The 23,301-nt window shown below is 41.4% G+C and overlaps 1 protein-coding gene across 3 annotated transcripts in view; it reads right to left on the bottom strand.

Moving 5' to 3' along the window:
* The window catches only part of Dyrk1a (dual specificity tyrosine phosphorylation regulated kinase 1A), a 133,154-nt gene that overhangs the window by 62,306 nt on the left and 47,547 nt on the right, over positions 1-23,301 (bottom strand). For 2 of the 3 annotated variants that reach the window (XM_052741275.1, XM_052741276.1), the window contains exon 2: positions 22,735-22,820. The exons of the other annotated variant lie outside the window; for it this stretch is intronic. In XM_052741275.1, the coding sequence (XP_052597235.1) occupies positions 22,735-22,744 (10 nt within the window). In that variant the 5' untranslated portion in view covers positions 22,745-22,820. The remainder of the gene's footprint in view (positions 1-22,734; positions 22,821-23,301) is intronic. 3 annotated transcript variants of the gene reach the window in all.

Raw genomic sequence — 23,301 nt, 5'->3', positions numbered from 1 at the left:
ACACACCTTTAATCCCAGCACTCGGGAGGCAGAGACAGGTGGTGGCCAGCCTGGTCTACAGAGCGAGATCCAGGACAGCCACGACTACACAAGAGAAACCCTGTCTCCAAAAAACAAAAAAAACAAAACAAAAAAATAAAAACAAATAAAATAAACCAGAAATTCTTAAAGCTCAATAAGAAAACAATCAATTGCTTTATTAAAGATTAACAACAACAAAACCCCAGTAACATGTTGGTCGGTTACTCACTGGAAGGACAAATTGAGCAGTGCAAAATGTCTCCCAGTGAGAGTCAGCGGGCAGCAAAGGACGACTCCACTGCTCCCCACTAAATGCTGACAAACCAGCATGCAGGCACAGTGACACTCAGAGGACAGATACCCCAACTCAGAAACCAGTTCACAGTTCTAAGGAGTTAAGTCTAAGTCTCCTATGTGCTATCACCCCACTCTACCCAAGAGAAATTAAAACTTATATCCATATAGAGTTGCTCAGTAATATTCATGAGGACTTTTATTTGTAATATGTCAAAATTCTGAAAAGATTAAAAACTTTCAACAGACAAATGTGTAAACTGTAGTAAAACAAAATACTAATCTGAAGGCAAAGCAATACATTAGGACAACAATAAAGTAGGTAGCTACCTACAGACTTCAGGAGAGGAGTGCATTCACTCAGAAGTTAGCACATTAATAGACACATTAAATCGCATGCTCTATACAAGTTCACTGTACGTCAAATAAAACACAGACTGTGTGCAAAAGCGCTGACCTCCCTGGCAGATCTGTCCCTCCTCCACTCTACAGTACAGCCCATCTCTGACGACAGCAACTCAAACCTACCAACTGCTTCCAGGAGAATAGTTCCTAGTGTGATGAAGAAATGGCTATCTGGGTGTGGAAATTTCACAGAAAGCTTATTTAACAAGTTTTAATCATAAAACAATTCTGTAGAAAATTCAAACACCCCCATTTCCGCAAGACAATCTTGGAATTCGGCGTGATCCACCAGTCTCACTTCTGTTTGTCGGAGGATAAAAAAATCCTCTCTCTCATTAAGTATCTACAGCTGGCCCGGAACCACCTGTCTGGAATCCAAGCTGATCTCAAACTCCCACTTCCTGCCTCAGCCTCCTTAGTGCTAGGATTACAGGCATGAGCCACTATACCCCGGGAACCATCTCTCCCCAAGCCCTCAACATTATTAACCTCCTTTCCCTCCTACCTAAGTTTAAAACAACCATCTTCCATATCCCAAGGCTTTCAACACCACCAGTGAAAATCCTACCCATAGTTCCCAACCACGTGAAAAGCTACTTCCATCAACAATGCTCGTCTAGCCCCTGCCCTGCATTCCCACTGTTCTCACAGCATGGACACACTCCATCTTGAGAGAAAGAGTTATTGAAGACAAATCGCATCCCCTCCATTAAATTATAATTTAAGTCCAAGCCACTCTGACTCTGTGACTTAATAAAACATTTTTATAAGTTATTTTCTAAAATATCTCCAAAATACATGGCTAAAGAAAATATAATAATGAAGTTACAGTTTAATTTTTATTTTCATTCTTCACACATCTGTGAAACTGTCCAATCAACCTGTCTACCTGACTTAATTACTTCTTCAATAATGGACAGAGGAATTAAATGTATAAAAATTCTAGAAAGTTGAAGACAAACATCAAAACTCAGATTATTTCTGTTATTTCAAGGCCTTAGAGCCAAACAAGGCGATGAAGAGGGTAAAAGTGTCCTGTGTTCAGTCAGGAGACCCAGAAAATGCAAAGTACTACTAACCACAAAACCCAAGAAGAAGAAAAAGTCAACAACGTTAGCTCAACAGTAAGATACCAGCTCTGATTTTAAGACAGTGGATAACACCAACCGGTTTGGAAGCCCAGGCAATGAAATGCCTAAGATGTGTCTGAGAACCAAAATGCTGCTTTCTTCATTTAGTCACCATCCTAAAGCTCTTCACTCCTGTAACTCACCCAGCTACTTCATCTGTAAGCCACACTTCACCAAACCACAAGTCTACGGGCTCTCTTCCTAACTTGTTCTCAGACAGTCTCCATGCCCTTGATCAAAAGTCCTAGATACTGAGAGGTATGGTGGCTCGTTTCTTCTCTGTGCTTGTTCTGTTTACAATGTACAGCAATCAAGGCATTTGACGGCGGAGCAGTCCTGCAGAACAGGGCTGTAGCTGGTGTGAAGGTGAGGGCTGTGGGAGAGGTGTAGAGCAGGCAGGTCCTTTGGAAAGCCCTGGAACTTTCCAGCGCTTCCAAAGCAGCACCATTTAACACAGGCTTTCCTACAATACAGCCTCTAACAGAATGAGGCTGTCTCGAAGCCCTCGCAAGAGGACTGTTTCCTTTCTATCAAGAAGGTTGGGGATCCACCAGAACCCGCACACGGTATGTGCCAGCACAGACAAAGGGAGGGGTTTGAGACCTTCAAAGGGCCTCATCAGAGTGTCTAAAGAGCTCGTCCACAGGGCCTATGGACATCCCTTGGCTCATGGGTGCTAAGTTTATCTGTGGCAGAATCAAGCGGGCTTTCCTTATTGAGGGCAGAAAACTGTGAGAGTTCTGAAGGCACAGCACCGAGTTAGAAAACAAAATAAATACACAACTTTCTAAGGAAATAAAAGGCAGGGTTCAGTTAAAAACAGTGCTAGAGACTCCCCTAAATCACTCACATTAACCCTGGTGACACTTCTCTGGGACCATTTTGCATTTTCATTTAACAATGTATATGTTTATGTCTCTTCCCTTCGATTTCATCCACAAATATCTGACTTTTCTATTTTCCATAGATCCTTCCACCTAGCAATACCTAGGAGACTTCTTGTCAACCAAAGATAGCAAGCAGGAAAGTCACAGGTCAAACTGTCTGCCTTAAATGAGGAAAGTGACAGTAGTAAATAAATACAATGGGATTTCAAAATGAGCAGAAGAACATGTTCGGGGGTCAAGGTTCATTCTCCTATGTGCTAGGTGACAGGATAATACAAGATCAATTCCAAAAGCTTACAGTAATTGACTACTAACAGGTATCACTGTAAGAAATCAAGACTATGAGAAGAACCACATATGCTACTGATGGCAAAATGGTACTATTTCTAGTCTGAAAAGAGAAGGATCAATTTTACTGAACAGTTTTAGAAAATATTTACATAGTACTGCTACATCAGAGTGACTTTAAAAGATAAAGCAAAAGTGCTGTCCTTTATGTTATATTTAATTAATCAAGATTTACAACTTCACTTCTATAATTTAATACATTTATTTGGCTACAGACATTTAACGGAGCAATTAAATCCTTATTTCCACTTCTGTTCCAAAGTCCGCCTGCCCGCAGTGAGTGGGAACTGCTGCAGATCATTAATCTAGCATTTATCAATGTCTCTCACCAGGCAACACAATGCAGAAAAGCACACAGAAACCATCCTGAACCCCAGCAACAGCAGCTCATTAGCATAGCCTACCACTAAACCGAAACCATATGATTGGAACGGTTAGTCAGAGTGCTAGCCAATCAAGCTAGGTTATGCAAATAGACTATTTTAGTTGCCGGGGTAGAGCTACTTCCAATTGTCCAATAGGAAAACAAGCAATAAACAAGAAATGAAATTGAGCTTTGTCACATTTTCAAGTTGCTGTTAACACTTTCAGGTTTAGAACAAATTAACAGCAACTATAAAGGATTGGATTTTCGATCTATTTGGAACTACAAAGGCAAACAGATGCAGACACACACAGAATACTGTTGAAATTTTAACTTTTTACTTTATAGACATACGTTTTTCTAACACCTGCAGCCTTCAACACTTCAAGTCCCCCCCATCTTCTCAAAAGATTATGTAAATGCATTTCTACACATTTAAAAAGATTCTCAAACATTACACTTTAGAGAAATCCTACAATATCATTTTTAGTTTTTGTAAAACTATAGTTTAGGTGGGTAATACAAAAAAACAAAGCTCAAGTAAATATTTTCAGGTTAGGAAAAGATAGTATTTTGTCTTTTATTATGGTGCCTTTTAGAATATAATTATGTTAAATGTTAATTATGTAACATAACTTCAAAAATAATTAAAAATGCAGTAAGTATTAACCATATAAGGCTTAAAATATTCAGGCTGGAACCAAGTAAATTCTCATAGCTGAGAAAAACGTTCAACTAAAAATGTAGCCACAATATAAAAATATGATATAAACATTAAATTTTCAGTAATGAATACAATATTTTTTGAAACTTCTAATTCTGTTAGTACATACTAATAGCTACAAAGACAGTTTTAAAAAAATATCTGTTCTAACAACCTTGTGGTTGAGGGAATGTCTTTAATTTCATCTAAATACTTTAAAACATGTCAAGGAGACAGTTATTACTTTTACCTTACAAAAGACACATTTTAAAATACATGAACTTAGGTCACCCTTCCTGGTAATTATCCTCACTTTAATGGAATTTGGATTTGTCCCACACTGTTGAAAAGTTACTAGTTTTTAAATATTTCCACAGAAGGCCCATAAATGTCTCCAGAAAGATTTGTAGCATTTGTAAAAACATGCCACATGAAGACACAAAGCATGTTTAGGCTCACAGTCTTAAGAAAAGTGTATGGCTCCAATGCCTAACACTGCAATTCAGTCTTTCAGATGGGGGTGGATCTAAATGAGGAAGGGGACAAGGGCTTTGGGGTGAGTATAAGCAAAGTACAGTAGCATGTAAGAAAATATCATAATGAAAGACAATTATTTTGGAAAACTAGAAAAAAACTAAAAGCTATACCTATAAACAAAAATAGAGAGAAGAATTAAAGCGACTCTCCCACCATCTCCAACCTGTCCCCCAACATCCACCACTCACACCACTCCCCTAATTTATTTCTATGTTCTCTCTACTCAGAAAATTCTTGATTTAAAAAACAAAACAAAAATAAAACCCTCAGCATCCACTGGTACCAAGATCAAAACAGTGAGTTTCTTAAAAGGCGAAGGTTTCAACAAGGGAACTTTCAATCTAGAAGAAAGCCTAAGGCTATCAAAGACTAACTTTTCATCCTACAAACTGCATTTAGAACGTGTATAACATAAAAATCCTATAAATGAAATCTAAGCCCTCCCAAATCATCTTCTAAATAGTATTAATAATAATTTCTCCTGTCAATACCAAAAAAGAGCCTTTTTAATCAAAATCATTGAGTAAGATGAGCTGAGAATCATCTCATGTAATAATCATCTACACCTACTAAAAAAGGTTTAAAACTCACTAACCCAAAATATCTAACCCATTCCTTAAGACAATTCATTCTGAATACATCAAACTTCAGTATCATTTGGCTATGAGCTTTAGTTCTCAACTATAAAGGCACCTTTCTTTACCCACGAATCAAATTCAGACCCTTTTATTCCCCCCACATTGAAAAGGGAGTCCTAACTAACTCTGCCTATCTTCCAATCTACAGCAATTTAAAAAGCACTTTCCACATACACAAGGACTGTTTCCTAATACACCTCTCAAACACTGTCCAGATCAAAAGAACTTCCAGCCCTTGAAAGGGGTAAAAATTCAAGCCCTGGCACTACAGCCTTCCCTTCAGGGACTGGAGACACAAGCAAACATCATCTGCCTGGTGAAAGATGCTCTGCGATAAAGAAAGCAGCAGCATTTAGATGTTTGCAGCTTAACATCATTGCTTTTCAATCAATTAAAAAGTAGAATTTAGGAAATTGCAAGTATTACTTTTAGAATCAGAAATTAAACGTTTTAATGTTCAAAAGTAGTTCACTCACTGAATTAGAATCTTTACATGAATCAGACACTAGAATTTCGAGTAAAGGAAGTAAGTCTCCTAAGTATACGCAACTAATCATTAGCTTTTTAAACTCAGCCTTTTCAGTTAGGTCCCCTGTATTGTAGGAAGAACTAGATTTAGAACAACCAGTTGGGACTTCTCGTCTACAGTAGACAGGCTCGACACACAAAACAGCAGCCCCTCCCGTCATGCACAGCAGACATCATGACACCATCACAGTATCATCCACTCACTGCCCCACAGAATCCCCACTGACACCTCACACTCCATGCTAAGAAATGAAACAATGCAACTTGACAGTTTTGAAAACTTTAAAATAATAAAATACTTTTTTCTTTTTAAATTTGAAGTCATCTATTTAGAAAAAATAGTCAAAAATTTGTGGGTACCTATTTTGATCAGGTTTTTAATACCTCACTCTATAAAACAGTCTACCAGCTACCATACTATTTGCTGGGCATCTCTTAAAAAGACTCCAACTTTAGCCAGGCGGTGGTGGCGCACACCTTTAATCCCAGCACTCGGGAGGCAGAGGAAGGTGGATCTCTGTGAGTTTGAGGCCAGCCTGGGCTATAGAGTGAGATCCAGGACAGGCACCAAAACTACACAGAGAAACCCTCTCTCGAAAAAAACAACAACAACAAAAGACTCCAACTTTAGAGGCTGCCCCTCCCGCTACTCCTTAGACGCTCTCAGGTCCCTTGTTGGCTGCACCCACACTGCAGACGCCAAGTTTCAAATGCTGGACTGTCTTGCTCTTGGAGATCGAATTCATGTTAAAACACAGAAGTCACCTGAACATTACTGAATTCACGGTTACGCAGTAAATGTCCTTTCTTTCTCAGTTGGGTATTAAGGAAACTGAAGAGTAGGCTAGGAAAGCTTTTATTTAGCTAAAAGTTAACATAATATTATGCTTTTAAAACAAAGGACTAATTTTGAGGATTAAAACTATATTTGAACTACACTTAGAGACGATAAAACAGCATCATTTTTAAGTATGCTAATCTGTACAAACTACATTCAATATTTTCCTGTTAATCCCCAAATTATCTAATAAGAACCTGGTGGACTTAAGTGTTTGGTTTGTTTGCTTGTTTTGCAGACATGGTCTCACTATGTGATTCCGACCAATCTGGAACTCGCTCTGTAGACCAATGTGGCCTCAAACTCAGAAATTCACCTACCCAGCTCCAGACTTAACAAATTAAAGGCATAAGTTTATCCTAATTTTTTCTTGTTTGGGGGGAGGGGGAGTTGTTTGTTTTGAGACAGGGTTTCTGAGTGTAACAGCCCTATCTGTTCTGGAACTCAATTTGTACACCAGGCTGGCCTCAAACTTACAGAGATGCCTGCCTCTGCCTCCTAAGTGAGTGCTGGGAATGAAAAGTGTGTACCGCTGCCACCACTCAGCCTAATTTTTTTCCCCTTAACAGTATGAAAATTTACTTTCCAGAGCCTTGGGGTGAAAAACACCTAAAGAAACACCTGGTCAGTCAATCTCTAAGCAGCTGAAACCTCGGGAGCAAGAAGAGGCCTTGAGTCTAGCTACAGGAGGAAACAATACAGAAGACACGTGCAAAAAGATCCCAATTCAAAAGTCACAAAGACAGGGCCGCAGACAGGTGGAGTTCCAATAAAGTGGCTTTTCCCTGAGGCAACCTCAAGTGCATCCTCCAGCTGCTTAGCAGCAGACAATGATTCCCAAGGCCAGACCAGCACCTACTTCTCCACACACAGAACTCATGGAAGTGAAGAGCCAGCACGGACAACTGGAGCTTTCAGAACTAAGGTATCAGCAAGAGGGGTCAAAAGGACATCTGAAAATTTAGTTCTGTAAGTTAGGGGGAAAAGACACCCCCAGGAGAAAACTCTAAAGCACTAAGTAAATTTAACATACTTGTTTACATCTTTAATTTTTAAAAAAGCAGAACAGTAATAATCACAATATAGGATTAATTAAAACATGGGTGGTCAGCAGTTAAAATCACTGGATGCTTTTCCAGAGGACCCAGTTTCAATTCCCAGCACCACAACTGCCATATGTGCCAGCAGAGCTCCAAGAGCAGAACACAGAAAGCAGGACAACGGAGGAGTCTGAGATCACATCGCCATCACCCTACCCATTCTGCACGTGTGTGTGTGTGTGTGTGTGTGTGTGTGTGTGTGTGTGTGTCTGTCTGTCTGTCTGTCTGTCTGTCTGTCTGTTTCTCCATACCCATGGTGTTTGGGTAGGAGAGAACTGGAAAGCCAAGGCTGGCTGGAGTCAGAGCCAGCACCAGCACCTGTTGGACATCAGCCTCCTCCAATAGCTCTAGGAAGCAACACACTGACCGCCAACTCAACACAAAAAAGAGGATCCAGGCCAGGCCAAGCCTAAGGAAGAAACGTAATTACGGACTAGGCAGCATGTCTAAGGACCGGGCAGGAAAAGGCCCAGGTCTATACTGCTCCAGAGGGCCTCACGAGAAGCCGGCATTGAAAAGGCACTGTTGTCAGCAGAGCTTCCACGCATACTCACCACACTGAAGCCCATTAATACACTTCACCCACCAAAGCCAGTGTACACCTGTTTACTTCCTCTAGTTCAAAAGAAAAGCACACAATAGCGGAGGGTAATTTTTGGCTCCTCATTGGGCAATAAGAGTTCAAAGTGGGCCGGGCGATGGTGGCACACGCCTTTAATCCCAGCACTTGGGAGGCAGAGGCAGGCGGATCTTTGTGAGTTCAAGGACAGCCTAGTCTACAGAGCGAGATCCAGGAAAGGCACAAAGCTACACAGAGAAACCCTGTCTCGAAAAAAAATCAAAAAAAAAAAAAAAAAAGAGTTCAAAGTGTTTACTACAGAAACACTGTAAAGCCAGCCACACCTGACTTCAAGATAAGCACCAAGAATAGGTACTCTGCATCTAAGATTAAAACAAACAAAAACTCTCATGTTGATAGGTGACTATGTATCAACAACGAATCAGTCATTATTACCTGGCATTAAACCAAATCTCAAGCCAGGGCTAACACTTTCTGTGCTCAGAACACTGCAGTGAAGACATCGCAGTGCGCTCCCTCCCTGTCTGTGAGCCTAGTAAGTTCTTCTACCTAGCAGTCTTCTGGTTCCAGTCTGGAGGGTTTTTAAGTATACGTACTTTTAAACTCATACACAGAAACGTCTGCTGGGGAAAGGCTACACACTGCAACTATAAATGAAAAACTGCCTCAAAGTCATCAGGTCAGAAAAGAGGGTTTGCAACAATTGTATTAAACATTAATTAACCAAAAACTAAAAGAGGACCAAGAGAGAATGGCAAGAAGAGACACTGTAGACAGTTACTTGTTCTGTCTTCCTGGTAGACTGTCAGGGGTCTTCTGAATGTTTAAACACAGCAATAAACTATCATTGTATCTAAAAGTGATACAAGTAATCAAGAAGAGAAATTAAAAATTGAAGTGATTAAAAATGTTACTCCTAGGAATGTGAACAAGGAAAAGAAAAACAAGTTCCATTTTTTTTTTCTATTTCCAAAATGTATTAAACCTTAAAAGCAGGCATGGAAAATGAGTGACTAAAGCATAATAAAAAAGGAAAATACAGGTCTGAGTCTCGTACAGGGGCTAAGTATGGCCTGAAGAGTAGCAAAGTTTGCAAGAGAACTCTGGTTATGCCCAGTTGATTCTAGAAACAACACATATTTAATATCTGTAGCTTTCCATCCGGTGTCAGCACTGACTGGGGAATGGGTAAATGCCCTTCCTCTGTCCAGCTTTCAATCTAATCAGGAGGGCAGACAGCCTGTCAGCAAATACATAGATGTATGTGCAGAGGCCAGGGAGTGACTGCAGTGGAGGGGCATATCCTGAGTCAGGAAGGGGACCCAGACAACAGTGAGTCCTCAGTGCATTTCTAGTCATGCAGCTGAGCTGCCCAGTCATAAACTAGGCACCACCAGTGAATGGTGCCCACTTTACCAAAGAGACCTTGAGACTCACCCCCAGTGTTGCCCACTGCACATTCTCCTAGGTGGCATGTCACTAACTGGGGTGTCCTGCCTCTGTGGCATCAACTGTGGGGTCTCAGGAGTGACCTTGGGCTAACCTTCACCATGACATTGTCAGAGCACAGCTGGGTAACAGCCCTGCCACAGGACTGCTATTCTGATTGTTACTGCATGGCAACACTCCAACACTTAGAACTTTACAGCAACGACCACCTTCGTTTTGCATCTAAACCTGCACTCTGGTAGGGTATGGCAGGGGCAATGACTCTGTCCACTTAGTGTTGGTTAGGTGACTTTGGAGGTGGGGAAGGAGGTTGCCTGGGACCACATGGACCCTGCTCACTCATATAAGCTAACAGCTAATGCTGGCTGGGATCAGAGCTAGGGACCTGGCCAGACATCTATAGATGGCTTTCTCATGAGGTCACTTGGCTTCCTCACATTACGCCACGATTTCAGGGGTGAACATTAAGAGAGGCAGAAAGACTCAAGAGACAGAAAAAAAAGAATCAGGCAGCAGTGGTGTTGCATAGTGTGTTCATTAGGAAAGTTACTAAAGCCGATCACACTCCAGGAAGGGAAATACTCTTTTAACTATCAGCCATGTTTTAAAATCATTGCATGTGGCACATATGATTTAAAATAAACCCTTTGTAGATGTATTTGCAGGTAATTTGTGTAACTGTGCCTTGAGTTTCTATTGCTGTGATGCATGACCAAAAGCAACCTGAAGAAGAAAGAGTTTATTTGGCTTGCAGAGTACATCATCCAAGGAAGCCAGGGCAGGAACCTGGAAGCAGGAACCAAAGCAGAGACCATGGAGGAACGCTGCTTACTGACCTGCTTAACCCGCTCTCTTATTCAGCCCAGGACCTCCTGCCCCAGTAACACTCCCACAACGAGATGGACCACCCAAATCAGTCATTATTACCACCTTGTGTAGCACGCCCACAGTGGGCTGGACTTCCCACATCAATCATCAATCAAGAAAACATCTTACAGAATTGACTACAATCTGATGGTGGCATTTTCTCAATGGAGATTCCCCTTCCCAGATAACTCCAGTTTGTGTCAAGCTGATAAAAACCAAACCAGATTAAAATGACAGTGAACTTAGCGTCCTCTCTCCAGTAAGAGTCACTAATAATACGGATCTCAATATTTCCTTTAAAGAGTAGGTAAAAAAAAGGACTAGTCTTTTTCATCTTTTAAGGGGTTATCTACATGAGAAGGTTATGTCAGGTTTCTTGGTTTGGGCTTTTGGCTTTACTTCTTAAATGAAAACAAATTTAAAACATTTTAAACAATGGTCAAATCTATCCATCAAGCATAAACTCCATCTAATTATTCTCAGAAACAAGCGTGTCCTTTCACTTCCGTCAAGGGTTTCATTCACTGTTAGTAACATCAACTGACTTGGCTATTTAAGAAAATGTGTTCCCACTTACAACAGTGATTGTCTCTATGGACAAGAGCCAGCACTGGTAAGCTACTGCACCTTATCACAAGAAAAGTTAGTTATGAAGCCCTTGGGGATCTCTTTAAAGGGTAAAATATATTAGAAAAAATAAAAGGTCACCACCATCAACAGACTGTTAATGGCTTCATTCTAATTTGTTCAACAGATCTGAAAACCTATTATGCTCAGATGTTATTATAGGACCTTATCCATTCCAGACAAAAACATAAAGCTCCTGTGGAGCATGGTACTAGGAAAACAAAGCCAGACAAATGCAAACTGAAAACTATTTCACAACAAGTAAACAATGCATGAGGTCAAGAACAGGATGTCAATCCTCAACTTGCACACCAGTCCCATTCTTACAGGTATGTGACCTGGTGTATGTTTCCTAAACACTGGCCTGGTCAATCATGGCACCTGTCCCAGAGCTATCAATTAAAGAAAATACGTTACTACATAAATAACTTATACTAGTTCTTGACATGTAGTAATAGCTCAATGCACATAGTGAACTGAAATCATTCTTAGTGGAAAACATACACAATTAGCGGTGATGGTAACTACAAACGCACCAGGAAGTAAGACGGTAAAATCCGTGAACATGTGGATCTCAAGTCACTCTGTGCAATGTTTATGCTCACATAACTTATTTCAGAGGTGATGAGTAAGAAAAACTTAACCTCAAGAAGCCGGGCGGTGGTGGCGCACGCCTTTAATCCCAGCACTCGGGAGGCAGAGCCAGGAGGATCTCTGTGAGTTTGAGGCCAGCCTGGGCTACCAAGTGAGTTCCAGGAAAGGCACAAAGCTACACAAAGAAACCCTGTCTCAAAAAACCAAAAAAAAAAAAAAAAAAAAAAAGAATTTAGTAATCACAAATATGATGCATTTTACTTATGAAGGCAGAAAGAATATCAAGTTTTTCAAGTATTTTTCAATTAAAAATCTGCATTCCAGTCATAAGCTACAGAGTAAGGGCACAAAGCATGGAACTCACGCCAAGTACGCAGAGAATTCTGTTGTACCCAGTGCCTGATGGGAACAACAGTCCAAGACACAATTACAATCCATTTTTATTTTAACTGATAAACATGAGAAATGTCTATTTATGGCTTAACAAAAATTCCCAATTATGTATATAACATGCTTTTGAACTGGTAACACAGATAGAACAAACAACATGTGGAGCATTAATATATAATTTGAGAAAATCTATCAGTTTCTCAAACAAATAAGAAATTAAGAAACTGCAAGTCCCAAATGTGAACAGTAACACAGGGCAACAGGAGAAGCCATTAAAAACAGTAATAAATACAGAGCATCTCCAACAGGCAATGCTGAGGAATTTTGAGATCAAGGCACTGTTACCATAGTTCTGATCAGTGTCCCAAGAAGAGAGTGAGGTGTGAAGTTTCATACTTTGTTTCCACGGTTATCATTGTATGCTTTTACTCTCACACCCCAAATCCTGTCTACTTCCTTTTCTCTGTTATGTGTCTGAAAGAAGAGCATGGCCTAAGAACCCCAACCTGGAGACAACACTAAGAGCCTGCCGCCCCTGCATCTAAACTGATGCTCTTTTACTCCCAGTCCATAACCAGACAGCATCAAGACTCCACTTCTTCTCTCTGTTCAGCATCCCACCATGTCCCTTCCTTTCTTACTGCAGAGAATGTAGACATACATACTAACCTGTCTTATAATCATCAATGGATAAGCCTCCCAACTCTGGATTTGGAGACCATGAAATCTTTCTGACTGTGTAAATTTGTTCTCTGGCCGTCTTTAAGAGATCATAGAAACAATACTGTCCAAATTTGCACTCACGGTTTTAACATTCTGTATGCTGTCTCTTTACTTTAAAGTCAGTGTAGCTGGATATAAAACTCTTAGGTTTCCCATGAGCGCATTAATTGTTACTCTATTGTTTCTGCACAAAACAGTGCTATCAAAAATCAGTTCATGTTAATATTCCCCCCTCAAGAAGCCATCAGATCCTCCACATATCTATCTTCACAGTCCAACTTTGGGGAGAAGGAGGTGGTTGTTCTTGTTTGTTTGTAACAGGATCTTGCTACACAGCCTTGGCTGGCCTAGAACTCTATGTAGACTTCACACTAGCAGGGATCTTCCTGCCTCTAAGGGTGAGGGGAGTAGAGATGTGTGCCAACATGCCTAGCCTTATCCACATCACTCTATTCAGTTACACGGCACAGCCTCCCCTCCGCCCCCATGCTTCCCGTCTCTCCCATGTAAAGGCAAACCATTCCATCTCAGGAAATGTCCCTGCACTATTCTCATTGGTATATGTCAAGAGATCACTGTCTGCTGAAACTTCTCTGCTTTTCTCCACTAACTATCACTTTCTCTTTTTTTTTTATTTGAGTTGTAACATTTTTCTGCTATTCATTATCTACCTATTCGAAGAAATTTTCATTCTCAAATTCAAACTTCTTTTTTAAATTTTTATTTATTTGAGGCAGGGTTCCTTCACTTGTTTGTTTACATGAGACAGGCTCTCATGTCTCCCAGGTTGGATGAGGATGACAAGCTTCTGATCCTTCTGGTATTCCTGCCTCCTCTTGCCAAGTGCTAGGAGCAGAGGTGTGTTCCACCACAGCTCATCTGTGTGGTGCTGCGGCACACACAGGCCCCACTCATGCTGAGCAGGCACTCTACCAACTACCACAACCCTAGCACCTAGCTGGGTGCTTTGTTTGCATTCCCCCCTTCCTTTCTCTTTCCAAAATGACCAACAAATTTCTAAGTTTCCCTTATCCAATCTTATACTGTTCTCCCATGTTCCATCAGTCCTGAGACTCTTCTGGGTTTGTCTGAAACACTAAGTGGGAACTGGACACTCCAGGCATCTCTTCCTGCTGTGTATTCTTACTGTCTGTGTAATATTCCGTCCCTTGAGGTTCCCTTTTTACAATATTTTTTAAAGATTATTTTTATTTTATGTGTGTCAGTGTTTTGCCTGAATGTATGTATGTGCACCATGTATGTGCCTGATACCCATGGAGGCCAGAAGATGGCATGTGATCTTCTGGAATTACAATTACGGGTGACTGGGAGCTGTCATATGGGTGTCATGTACTCTTAACCACTCAGCATCTCTCCAGCTCCTCCTCTTCTTGTTAGTACAAGAGCTGGAAGTTTTCTTGTGTCCCACCTAGTCCACGGCTGCTCAGACCCAAATAAACACACAGAGGCTAACATTATTTTTAAACTATGGCCGTGGCAGGCTTCTTGCTAGCTAGCTCTTCCATCTTAAACTAACCCATTTCTATAAATCTACACTTTGACACGAGGCTCGTGGCTCACCGGTTCTTTACATCTTGCTTCTCCTGGCGGCAGCTGGCAGCGTCTCCTCTGCTCTGTCTTTCTCCTTCCTCTCTATCTGTTTGGATTTCCCACCTGCCTCTAAGCCGCCTTGCCATAGGCCAAACGGCTTTATTTATCAACCAATCAGAGCAACATATATTCATAGCATACAGAAAGACATTCCCATCAAACTCTCTGGCAGCCGGCATAACTGTGGGCATCTGTAATTCCAGCACTTCAGAAGCTGAGGCTACAGATAGGGGTTCTCCGCCATCCTGGGCTACCAAGCCAAACCTCTGTCAAAGTAACAACAACAGAGAGAAAAAGGGGATGACAGTGGTGGCACTGACCACTAACACAGCAGTGGGGAATCTGTGATTCTTTTCGGATAACTTTTATCTAAGTTATAAAAAACTACATGGAGGCTATGCAAAATGGAAACTACTACTGAGGGGGCAGCAAGACGGCTCAGTTGGTAGAGGAAAGCTGCATTTGACCCCTGGGTCCCACAAGGTGGCAGTAGAGCACCTACTGGAAACTGCTGTCCTCTGACCCCCACACACAGGAGCTTCAAACACACACAGGATAAACACAAACTACAGGGAGGCTAGACTACTGTCTTCAGTAGTGTCCTCTCTCCCCATCTTCATGGAGGATATCAAAATAGGACCTGCCTCGAATGAATCTACCAGGCTGAGCTGAATCCCCAGGGGAGTCCTTGCCCTGGAGGAGATGGGAATGGGGGGTGGGCTGGGGGTGGGCAGGGGGTGGAGGAGGTGGTCGGGAGGAGGGAGGACAGGGAAACCCATGGCCGATATGTAAAATTAAATTAAATTATTAAATAAATAAATAAATAAACAAGCAAGCAAATAAATAAATAAATAAAATATATAGACTAGTAAGTAACAATTCCTGGGTTTTTATCTTCCCCAACTTTCCTTTTCTTTGTCCATGCTGATCCCACAACTGCTCAATTTGGAGTCTATTCCCAGTGGTGTCTGCTTTGGCTAGCAAGGAAGCTTTAACTGGCTTTGAGAATCTGCAGGACCCAGCTCTAACCCTTTCAGATCTTAAGTACTCCTGGGAACTTACACTTTTCTGGCTCACACTAATATTCTCAGACCAGCCCACTATGCTTCTGTGGGAGTCTTTGCTGGTGAGCTTGAGGTTTTCGGGTTCCTTAGTTAACTCTGTTGTGAATCCTTCTGCACAAATCCTGACACCGCACCATTGTGGTGGTGATCACTGATTGTGTGCACTCATTTCTATCTGCGCCTGTGGGGATGTTTTCATATAGTCTCGTAGGCAATGTCTGTGGGATTGGGAGTTTTGCCCATCTAGATTTTCTGTCCACTTTTAGGGAAAACAGGGTTGATGAAAATCTACCTTGAGCTGTCACTTTTGTAGAACTCTGACATCATCATCATCATCATCATCATCATCATCATTATTATTATTATGTGTATGTACATATTCAAGTGTCTAGTGCCTACGGAGGTCAGAAGAGGGCATCAGATCCACGGCACCTGGAGCTGCAAAGTGAGAACTGGGAATCAAACCTGGGTCCTCCAGAAGAGCAGCCAGTGCTCTTAACAGCTGACTCATCTTTCTAGCCCCTCAAACATTCTTTTAGATGTACACTATGCTGGTTGGATTTTGTCAACTTGACACAAACCTTGACGTTATCTGGGAAGAAGGAATCTTAACTGAGAAAATGCCTTCAGAAGATTGGCCTAAAAGACAAATTTGCAGTTTCTTGACCATGGACCGACGTGGGAGGCCTGGCCCACTGTGGGTGGTGCCACCCTGTGTAGGTCCTCCTGGATGGCTTGAGAAAGCAAGGCCGGCCAGTCAACCAGCAAGGAGCACTCCATGGCTTCCGCTTCAGTCCTGCCCTGAGTTCCTGCCTGACTCCCTTCAATGGTGGACTATGATACGAGCTATAAGCTGACATAAACCCTTTCCACCCCAAGCTCTTTTAGGCATGCTGTTTTACCACAGCAATAGAACCTAAAACAGACATTTACAAAGTAGCATTAAAATAAAAAGTACTGTAAGGATGAGCAAAATGGGATTGTCCCCCAAACCCACATAGCAGGAGAACTGGCACCTACAAGCTGTCTTCTGACCTCCACAGCTACACTGTAGCACAAATGCATGCACACACACGCACACACACAAATAAATGCGATTTTAAAGCATTAAAATAATGTAAACATCTGCTTTTGTCTAGGCTTTCAGTAAAGGCCTTACCACCAACTAAAACTCAGCTTCCCAGCGAGACTGACCCACCTTGTGTGTGTGCGTGTGTATATGTTTGTGTGTGTGTGTATCAACTTCCACACTGTGTTCTCGTGACACAATTAGCACAGCTGCTTAGAAAAGAAACACTAGAACCACAAAGGAAGTACAAACACGGAAGAGACGGCAGACAGTGAGGGGCTCTTCCAGGCATCTGCAGCAGACACCGAGACAGACCTGTGCTCGAGCATCACTACGCTGGCAGAGTACCCTGGAGACGCACAGGGAGCAGGGTGGGATGCACTAGAGACCCCGACCTCCAGCCCAGAAGGCACTCCTCCACACTATCACAGAGGGAGCAGCTGCGGCTCTCTCCGTCTGCAGCGGCCTGCCCTCCCACCAGTCGACCTGAGTTCCCTGAACTGTAACAAGAGCTGCCACCCAGAGAGCCAGACACACCTAATGCCAGGAAGTGAAGACTTAGGACCACCAGCTTTCTCACAGGTTTTAGTAGAAGCTTTAAAGTTCTCCAAATCCCATGACCTCAGTTACCCCAAAGTTAAAAAACTTTGGCATTCAAGCCAAATATTCATGAATACTTGTTAGTAACTTTTAAAACTGAGAAAAATATTAATTTTTAAAAAAGCTGGGGGCTGGCTGGAAGTTGGCTCAGTGGTTAAGAGCACTTGTTGCTCTTTCAGAGGACCCAGATTTGATTCCCAGAGCCCAGACGGTGGCTCACAACCACCTGTAACTCCAGTTCCAGAGGATCCAATGCCCTCTTCTGTCCTCTGAAATGACCAGGCATACACACAGTGCACAAACATATATGCAGGCAAAACACTCATAGATATAAAATAAATCTAAGAATAACTAAGCATGCTGACACACACATATAACTCCAAAACTCCAAAGGCAGAGGCAAGGCAGGGGTTCTGAGTACTAGGCCAACAATGGTACAAATACAGTTCAAGGATGATCAGGGCTACATAACAAAACAACCTTGACTCAAGGGCTGAGGTGGGGTGGGGTAGGGTGGGGTGGGGCTGCTAGGAATAAGCAATATCTAACTTAAACAAGGAAATGCTCACATGATGAAAAGGCTCAAAGCAGCACATGCCCAAAGTAATCTATCCTCAAGACCAGTTAGGTTTATGTCCGAGTGATCTGGACCAAGTGACAGCAGGTCACTGATGCCAGTCTCCGATGGAACAGCAGTCAATAGGAACATCAAATGCATTCTACCCAAGCTCGCCATCATGAATGGCTATGCAGTGTGATCTCAATTTAAACTGGTATGGGGGTGGGGGATGCCAGAGAGCAAGCGACCATTTCCTCATTGTCTTAGCTAGTGTTTCTACTGCTGTGATAAAACACCATGATCAAAAGCAACTTGGGAGGAAAGGGTCTACCTCATCCTAATGACTCTCAGGTCATTCCACTCCTGAGGGAAGTCAGAGCAGGAATTCAAGGCAGGAACTGAAGCAGAGGCTGTGGAGGGGTGCTGCTTTGCTGGCGTGTTCCCGATGGCTTGCTCAGCCTGCTGTCTTGCAGCACCCAGGAGGCTCAGGATAGCAAGTTTGAGGCCAACCTGATCTACCTGAGACCCTGTCTTGCAGGGAGGGGCTATGTGGTGATATATTGTGTACCCTAATAAACTTGCCTGAGGATCAACAGCCAGCTACTAGTTCTTACCTCTACGGAATTCTCAGTCTAAAGAGAGAGTTCCTGTTTCCTTATGCCTTATATACCCTTCTCTGCCTTGCCATATTACTTCCTGGGATTAAAGGTATGTGTGCTTCCCAAGCAAAGTCATCAGATCTCAAGTGCTGGAATTAAAAGTGTGTGCCACCACTGCCTGGCTCTCTTTCTCTCCTATACTGGATCAATCTCATGTAGCCCAGTGTGGCCTTGAACTCACAGAAATCCAGACGAATCTCTGTCTCCCAAGTGATAGGATTAAAGATATGTGCCACCACTGCCTGACTTCTGTGTCTAATCTAGTGGCTGGCTCTGTCCTCTGATCCTCAGGCAAGTTTATTAGGGTACAAGTTTATTAGGGTACACAATATATCACCACACTGGTATATAATAGGCTATGTACTGGGGTGTGGGGGGATGGTCAAGTGTGTGTTCAACCACACATAGGCTAGAAGCCAACATCAGGTGTCTTCAACTGGTTCCCACCTTCTTTCTTTGAGACAGGTCTCTCACTGACTCAGCTAGGCTGAGTAGAGAGTTAGCTCCAAAAACCATCTTGTCTTCACCTCTAATGAGCTAGGTACATGGCACACACCACCAGGTCATCTTTGTACATGGGTGGTGAGAATCCAAACTTGAGTCTCACACTTGCACAGCAAACACTTTACCAAATAAACCATCTCCCACCACTACTAAATTTTTTAAGTGACTAGCATGTCACTATTATGTACTTTAAAAAAGCTACTTTGTTAAAGAAAATCATTCAAACAAAGAGTAGGACCAGCTGTCAAAGGGAACAAGTTTTCCCAAGTAATGGTCTACAGGCTGTGAGTATAAATCAAAATATAAAGGGGATCTTTTAATCAAACATACTGAAGAAATGCTGGCCTCCCAGGTTCCTTCCTGCAGGAGGCTTTATGTTAATGCGCATAATGATTCTGAGAAGGGTTTGCATTTTCCCCCAAATCGAATCTTAGGAATGATTCTGTATCCAAAGTAAACTGAACTTGGCTACAAGCTGACGCCTCCCATCATTGTGACATGTAAGTGGGAAGAAGGGATTATGTAGGAGACAACCAGGAGGCAGTCACTTGAGCCTAGAGGTGGCAGTCAGGGTGAGGTGAATCCAATCCCCAGATTTAAATGGAGGAAGAAAAGACCAGACACCCACAAGTCTGTCCTTCACACTGAGGCACACACAAGTACGTAAACAAATGTAGTAAAAAGTTCTAAAACATTTACTTGCTGTACATCATGCCCTTACTGACTGAGACATTTCACTAACCCTCAACAGAGATTTTTTTTTAAAGACATATATTTATTATGTATACAGTGTTCTGGCTGCAGGCCAGAAGAGGGTGCCAGATCTCATTACAGAAGGTTGTGAGCCAACATGTGGGTGCTGGGAATTGAACTCGGGACCTCTAGAAGAACAGCGAATGCTCTTAACTGCTGAGCCATCTCTCCAGCCCATGAAGAGGGATTCTTATAACATGGGCACTGAAGTGTCAGCTGAAGCCATTACTGTGAACACAATTAGACTGAGAATATGGTATTTTTGCTATATGTGCCTTGAATTTCATAGATAGGTGTGATGACATACATCCATTTCATGGTCCTCACACATCCACCCCTTCCTCTAAAGGAAATATAACCCTAGATAAGTAAACACTCAGAATTCTTAGAGGCACAACACTCATTACAGTACTCGTTATGAAACAAATGTTAGCCAAATAAATGTTTACATACATCCTTCCAGAATTTAAAGGGAACTCTGAATGTACCTAATACTGAGTTCTAGTTCCATGGACACGACCAAAGGAGGAGCTTAGCATTCTAACAAGTGAAAGCAGCAGCCGGCACACACCTGTGCTCCAGAAGCATTGGTTTGATTCTGGCTCAATGAATAACTCTCTTTCCTTGTCCTTTCCTTCCTTTCTCCCCAGCTTTACAGGGATAACTAGGAAATATCAAGTGTACACACCTATGTATATTGCATGATACTTTATGCATGTGGACAATAACAAAGTTACAAAAAAAAAAAAACCCAAGGAAATTAACACAGCTATCACCTCACGTAGTTACCATGAAAATCTATTACATTTTGAGTACGGAAAAGTGAACTAGCCAATTCCTACTTCAATGACTTTTCTAGCATTCCTCAACCTACACTTCCATCAATAAAATGGAATGGGAAAGTAAACATTTAAACAACGTAACAAGGCCAGTACCATGAAGCAATGTATAAGAGAGCAGAACATTCCCTTTCAAGCACGTGTAAACAATGCAGAAATCATTTTCACTGGGAAACTCCTCATAAGCTTGTATGTGTTGTGTCAGCTACAGTATAAGAATACACGCTGCAATATTAAGAGGAAAGTACCAGATTAACTGATCGGGGAAGCTGTTGATTTTATGATACAAAAGAATCAACTTTCAAACTGTGAATGAGAACTATACCAGCAACGTACACATATGGTTAAAAAGCCTTTTCTTGAGTTCTATTTTTCTTTTGTAAGGCGATAAATACTGTTAAGTTCCAAAAAAGCCAAAAGACTGGTTTATATCACAAATGTACTGCAACACTTACTACGGTAACTGGGTATCTTTTAAAAACATTTACTCTCCTGCTTCTTAATACTACTGAGACCATAAAGCCTTTAAAAGAAACAGCTACTTGGAAACACATTGTGCCTTTAATTACAAACAACTTTGCAAAGTGAAAGCCTCATGAAGAAAATCTCCCAATCAGGAAGTCACAGATAACTATGAAACAACTAAAAGCTACTTTGTTCTCCTACTGACCTCTCCAACAATACAGACAGCATCTGTAGACAGACTACACAGACTGCAGCCAAGGAGCAGCCTAGGAATCGACAGTGCTGATGAGCTGCTCCTGCATCAAAGGCCATGTTTACAAATGCAAAGGAAATGTTTCTGTGAACATTCCTGTTGGTTCTTCTACGATGATATTCAGCATCAGCACCATGACAATTTTAACAACCAGCCACTCAAGCAGAATGGTGTCCCCAGAAGTCAGCAACAGGGTGTCTAGGCAAACACACATAGTAAGTCTACATACATGTTGTGTGAGAAGTACCACAAGGGATGACTAGTCACTGCTTAAACAGCTACCATCATTAATTCCAGCAACGGTAGGGCCCTCGTGTAAAATACACGGTAACTTACTTTCCCATATAACTTACAAATGTTATATTCAAACACATTTTATCATAGAAAATGGCATATCTAAAATTTTATTCTAAAGCAAAAGAAAAAAATTATTTTAGAAAATTGGGGTCACAAAAATAAAAATCACCAACAGCTATACCAATTATCATCAGATACCAGACTTACTCAAGATTTATTTCTTTCCCAATAAAAAATAATTTTTTTATTTTTAAAATATTTTTAAAATATTAAGTTTATAATGTAATCAAATAAAAACTCAAATCTACCAGTAAAGGTAAGTAACTTCGTTTAACAAAATGTCTCCCATCTGCCTAATTAACAAGCAGACAGGTTAGTCACATGTGACCCACTGGCCACGCTGTATTTTTCAGTCTGAACACAGCCACACTCGGAACGGAGGAGTCTCTGGTTACAATACAAGTAAGATCTCCTCACTTAACTATGAAGTAAGCAAACACAGACTTCAAAACAACTTCACGGTTTGTCATCTAGAAATTCCAATGACATGGGATGAAGAAGGTGGCGAAACTTGGAAGACAATACAGGAAGGAAGGAACAAGGAAACACAAACTCTCGGACTGTGCTTGCTTAAAGACCACATGTGCAAGTGTTCCGCTAGAACTTTTCACCTCTACCTGCCAGTTTTCCCGACATGATCTTAACATCCATTCCCAGGAAAGATCTGCTATGTTCCCATAGGAATACAGGGAGACATATATTTAACCATAAAAGTAAACGTTATTAGGTTTTAAAACAGAAACATTCATTTTAAAAGCATGAGCCAGCTTTTAAAAGCTCAAGTGCTAAGAATTACTCTACTGTTAACATGACCATTAGAGTTGAGCATTACCCCACGTCCCAGAGTCACTTCCCATACCTTCTACCTTGGCCTTTCCTGAGCCTAAGGAACCAGAAGCCCCACCCTGAAGGTCCACTAACAGCCAGCCCCACAATGTCTTATAGCCATAGCTCTACTGTATACAAAACGTGAGTCACCTGTATGCATCGTCTTCTTTCAAGTCTCATATCATCCTGATGGGGTGGGGGAAGGGAGGGAAGAATCCAGCGGCAAAATTATAACACTGTGTGAAGAAAAACAGAGGACAATAAGATATGGTGATGCAAGACAATTACCCCTAATTGAGGAGTATCTAATATAACTACAATATCTGACACACAGATAAAATTATTCCAAATTTGTCAATTTAATTTACTAACATTAACACTTACTTGAATAATTTCTATTCATTTATCAAAATCAAGCATATAGAAAATATAACATAATCAACTATCATGAAAAAGAAAAAAGTTTTAAAATGTGCCTATGACCAATAACCATTTCTAGGTGTCAAGTAAGTCTGAGTACTGTGCACTCTTATATAATCTATCTAAAGTAAATAAACCGTTTATGATCTTGAACAATATGCACAAACCAATACAAATTTTAATTCATTTTTCACAGTGACTTCCTAACAAGGCAGAGGTACTAAGAGCTACCTGTAGGAAGGACAATGTGTCAATCTACCAATATTATTTGTAGATTAAATTCAGAGACATTTTTCA

This window comes from Peromyscus californicus, unplaced genomic scaffold, assembly GCF_007827085.1.
Source record: "Peromyscus californicus insignis strain IS unplaced genomic scaffold, ASM782708v3 Scaffold_16__1_contigs__length_79575227, whole genome shotgun sequence".
Lineage (NCBI taxonomy): Eukaryota > Metazoa > Chordata > Mammalia > Rodentia > Cricetidae > Peromyscus > Peromyscus californicus.
This window is presented reverse-complemented; position numbering and strand designations above follow the sequence as displayed.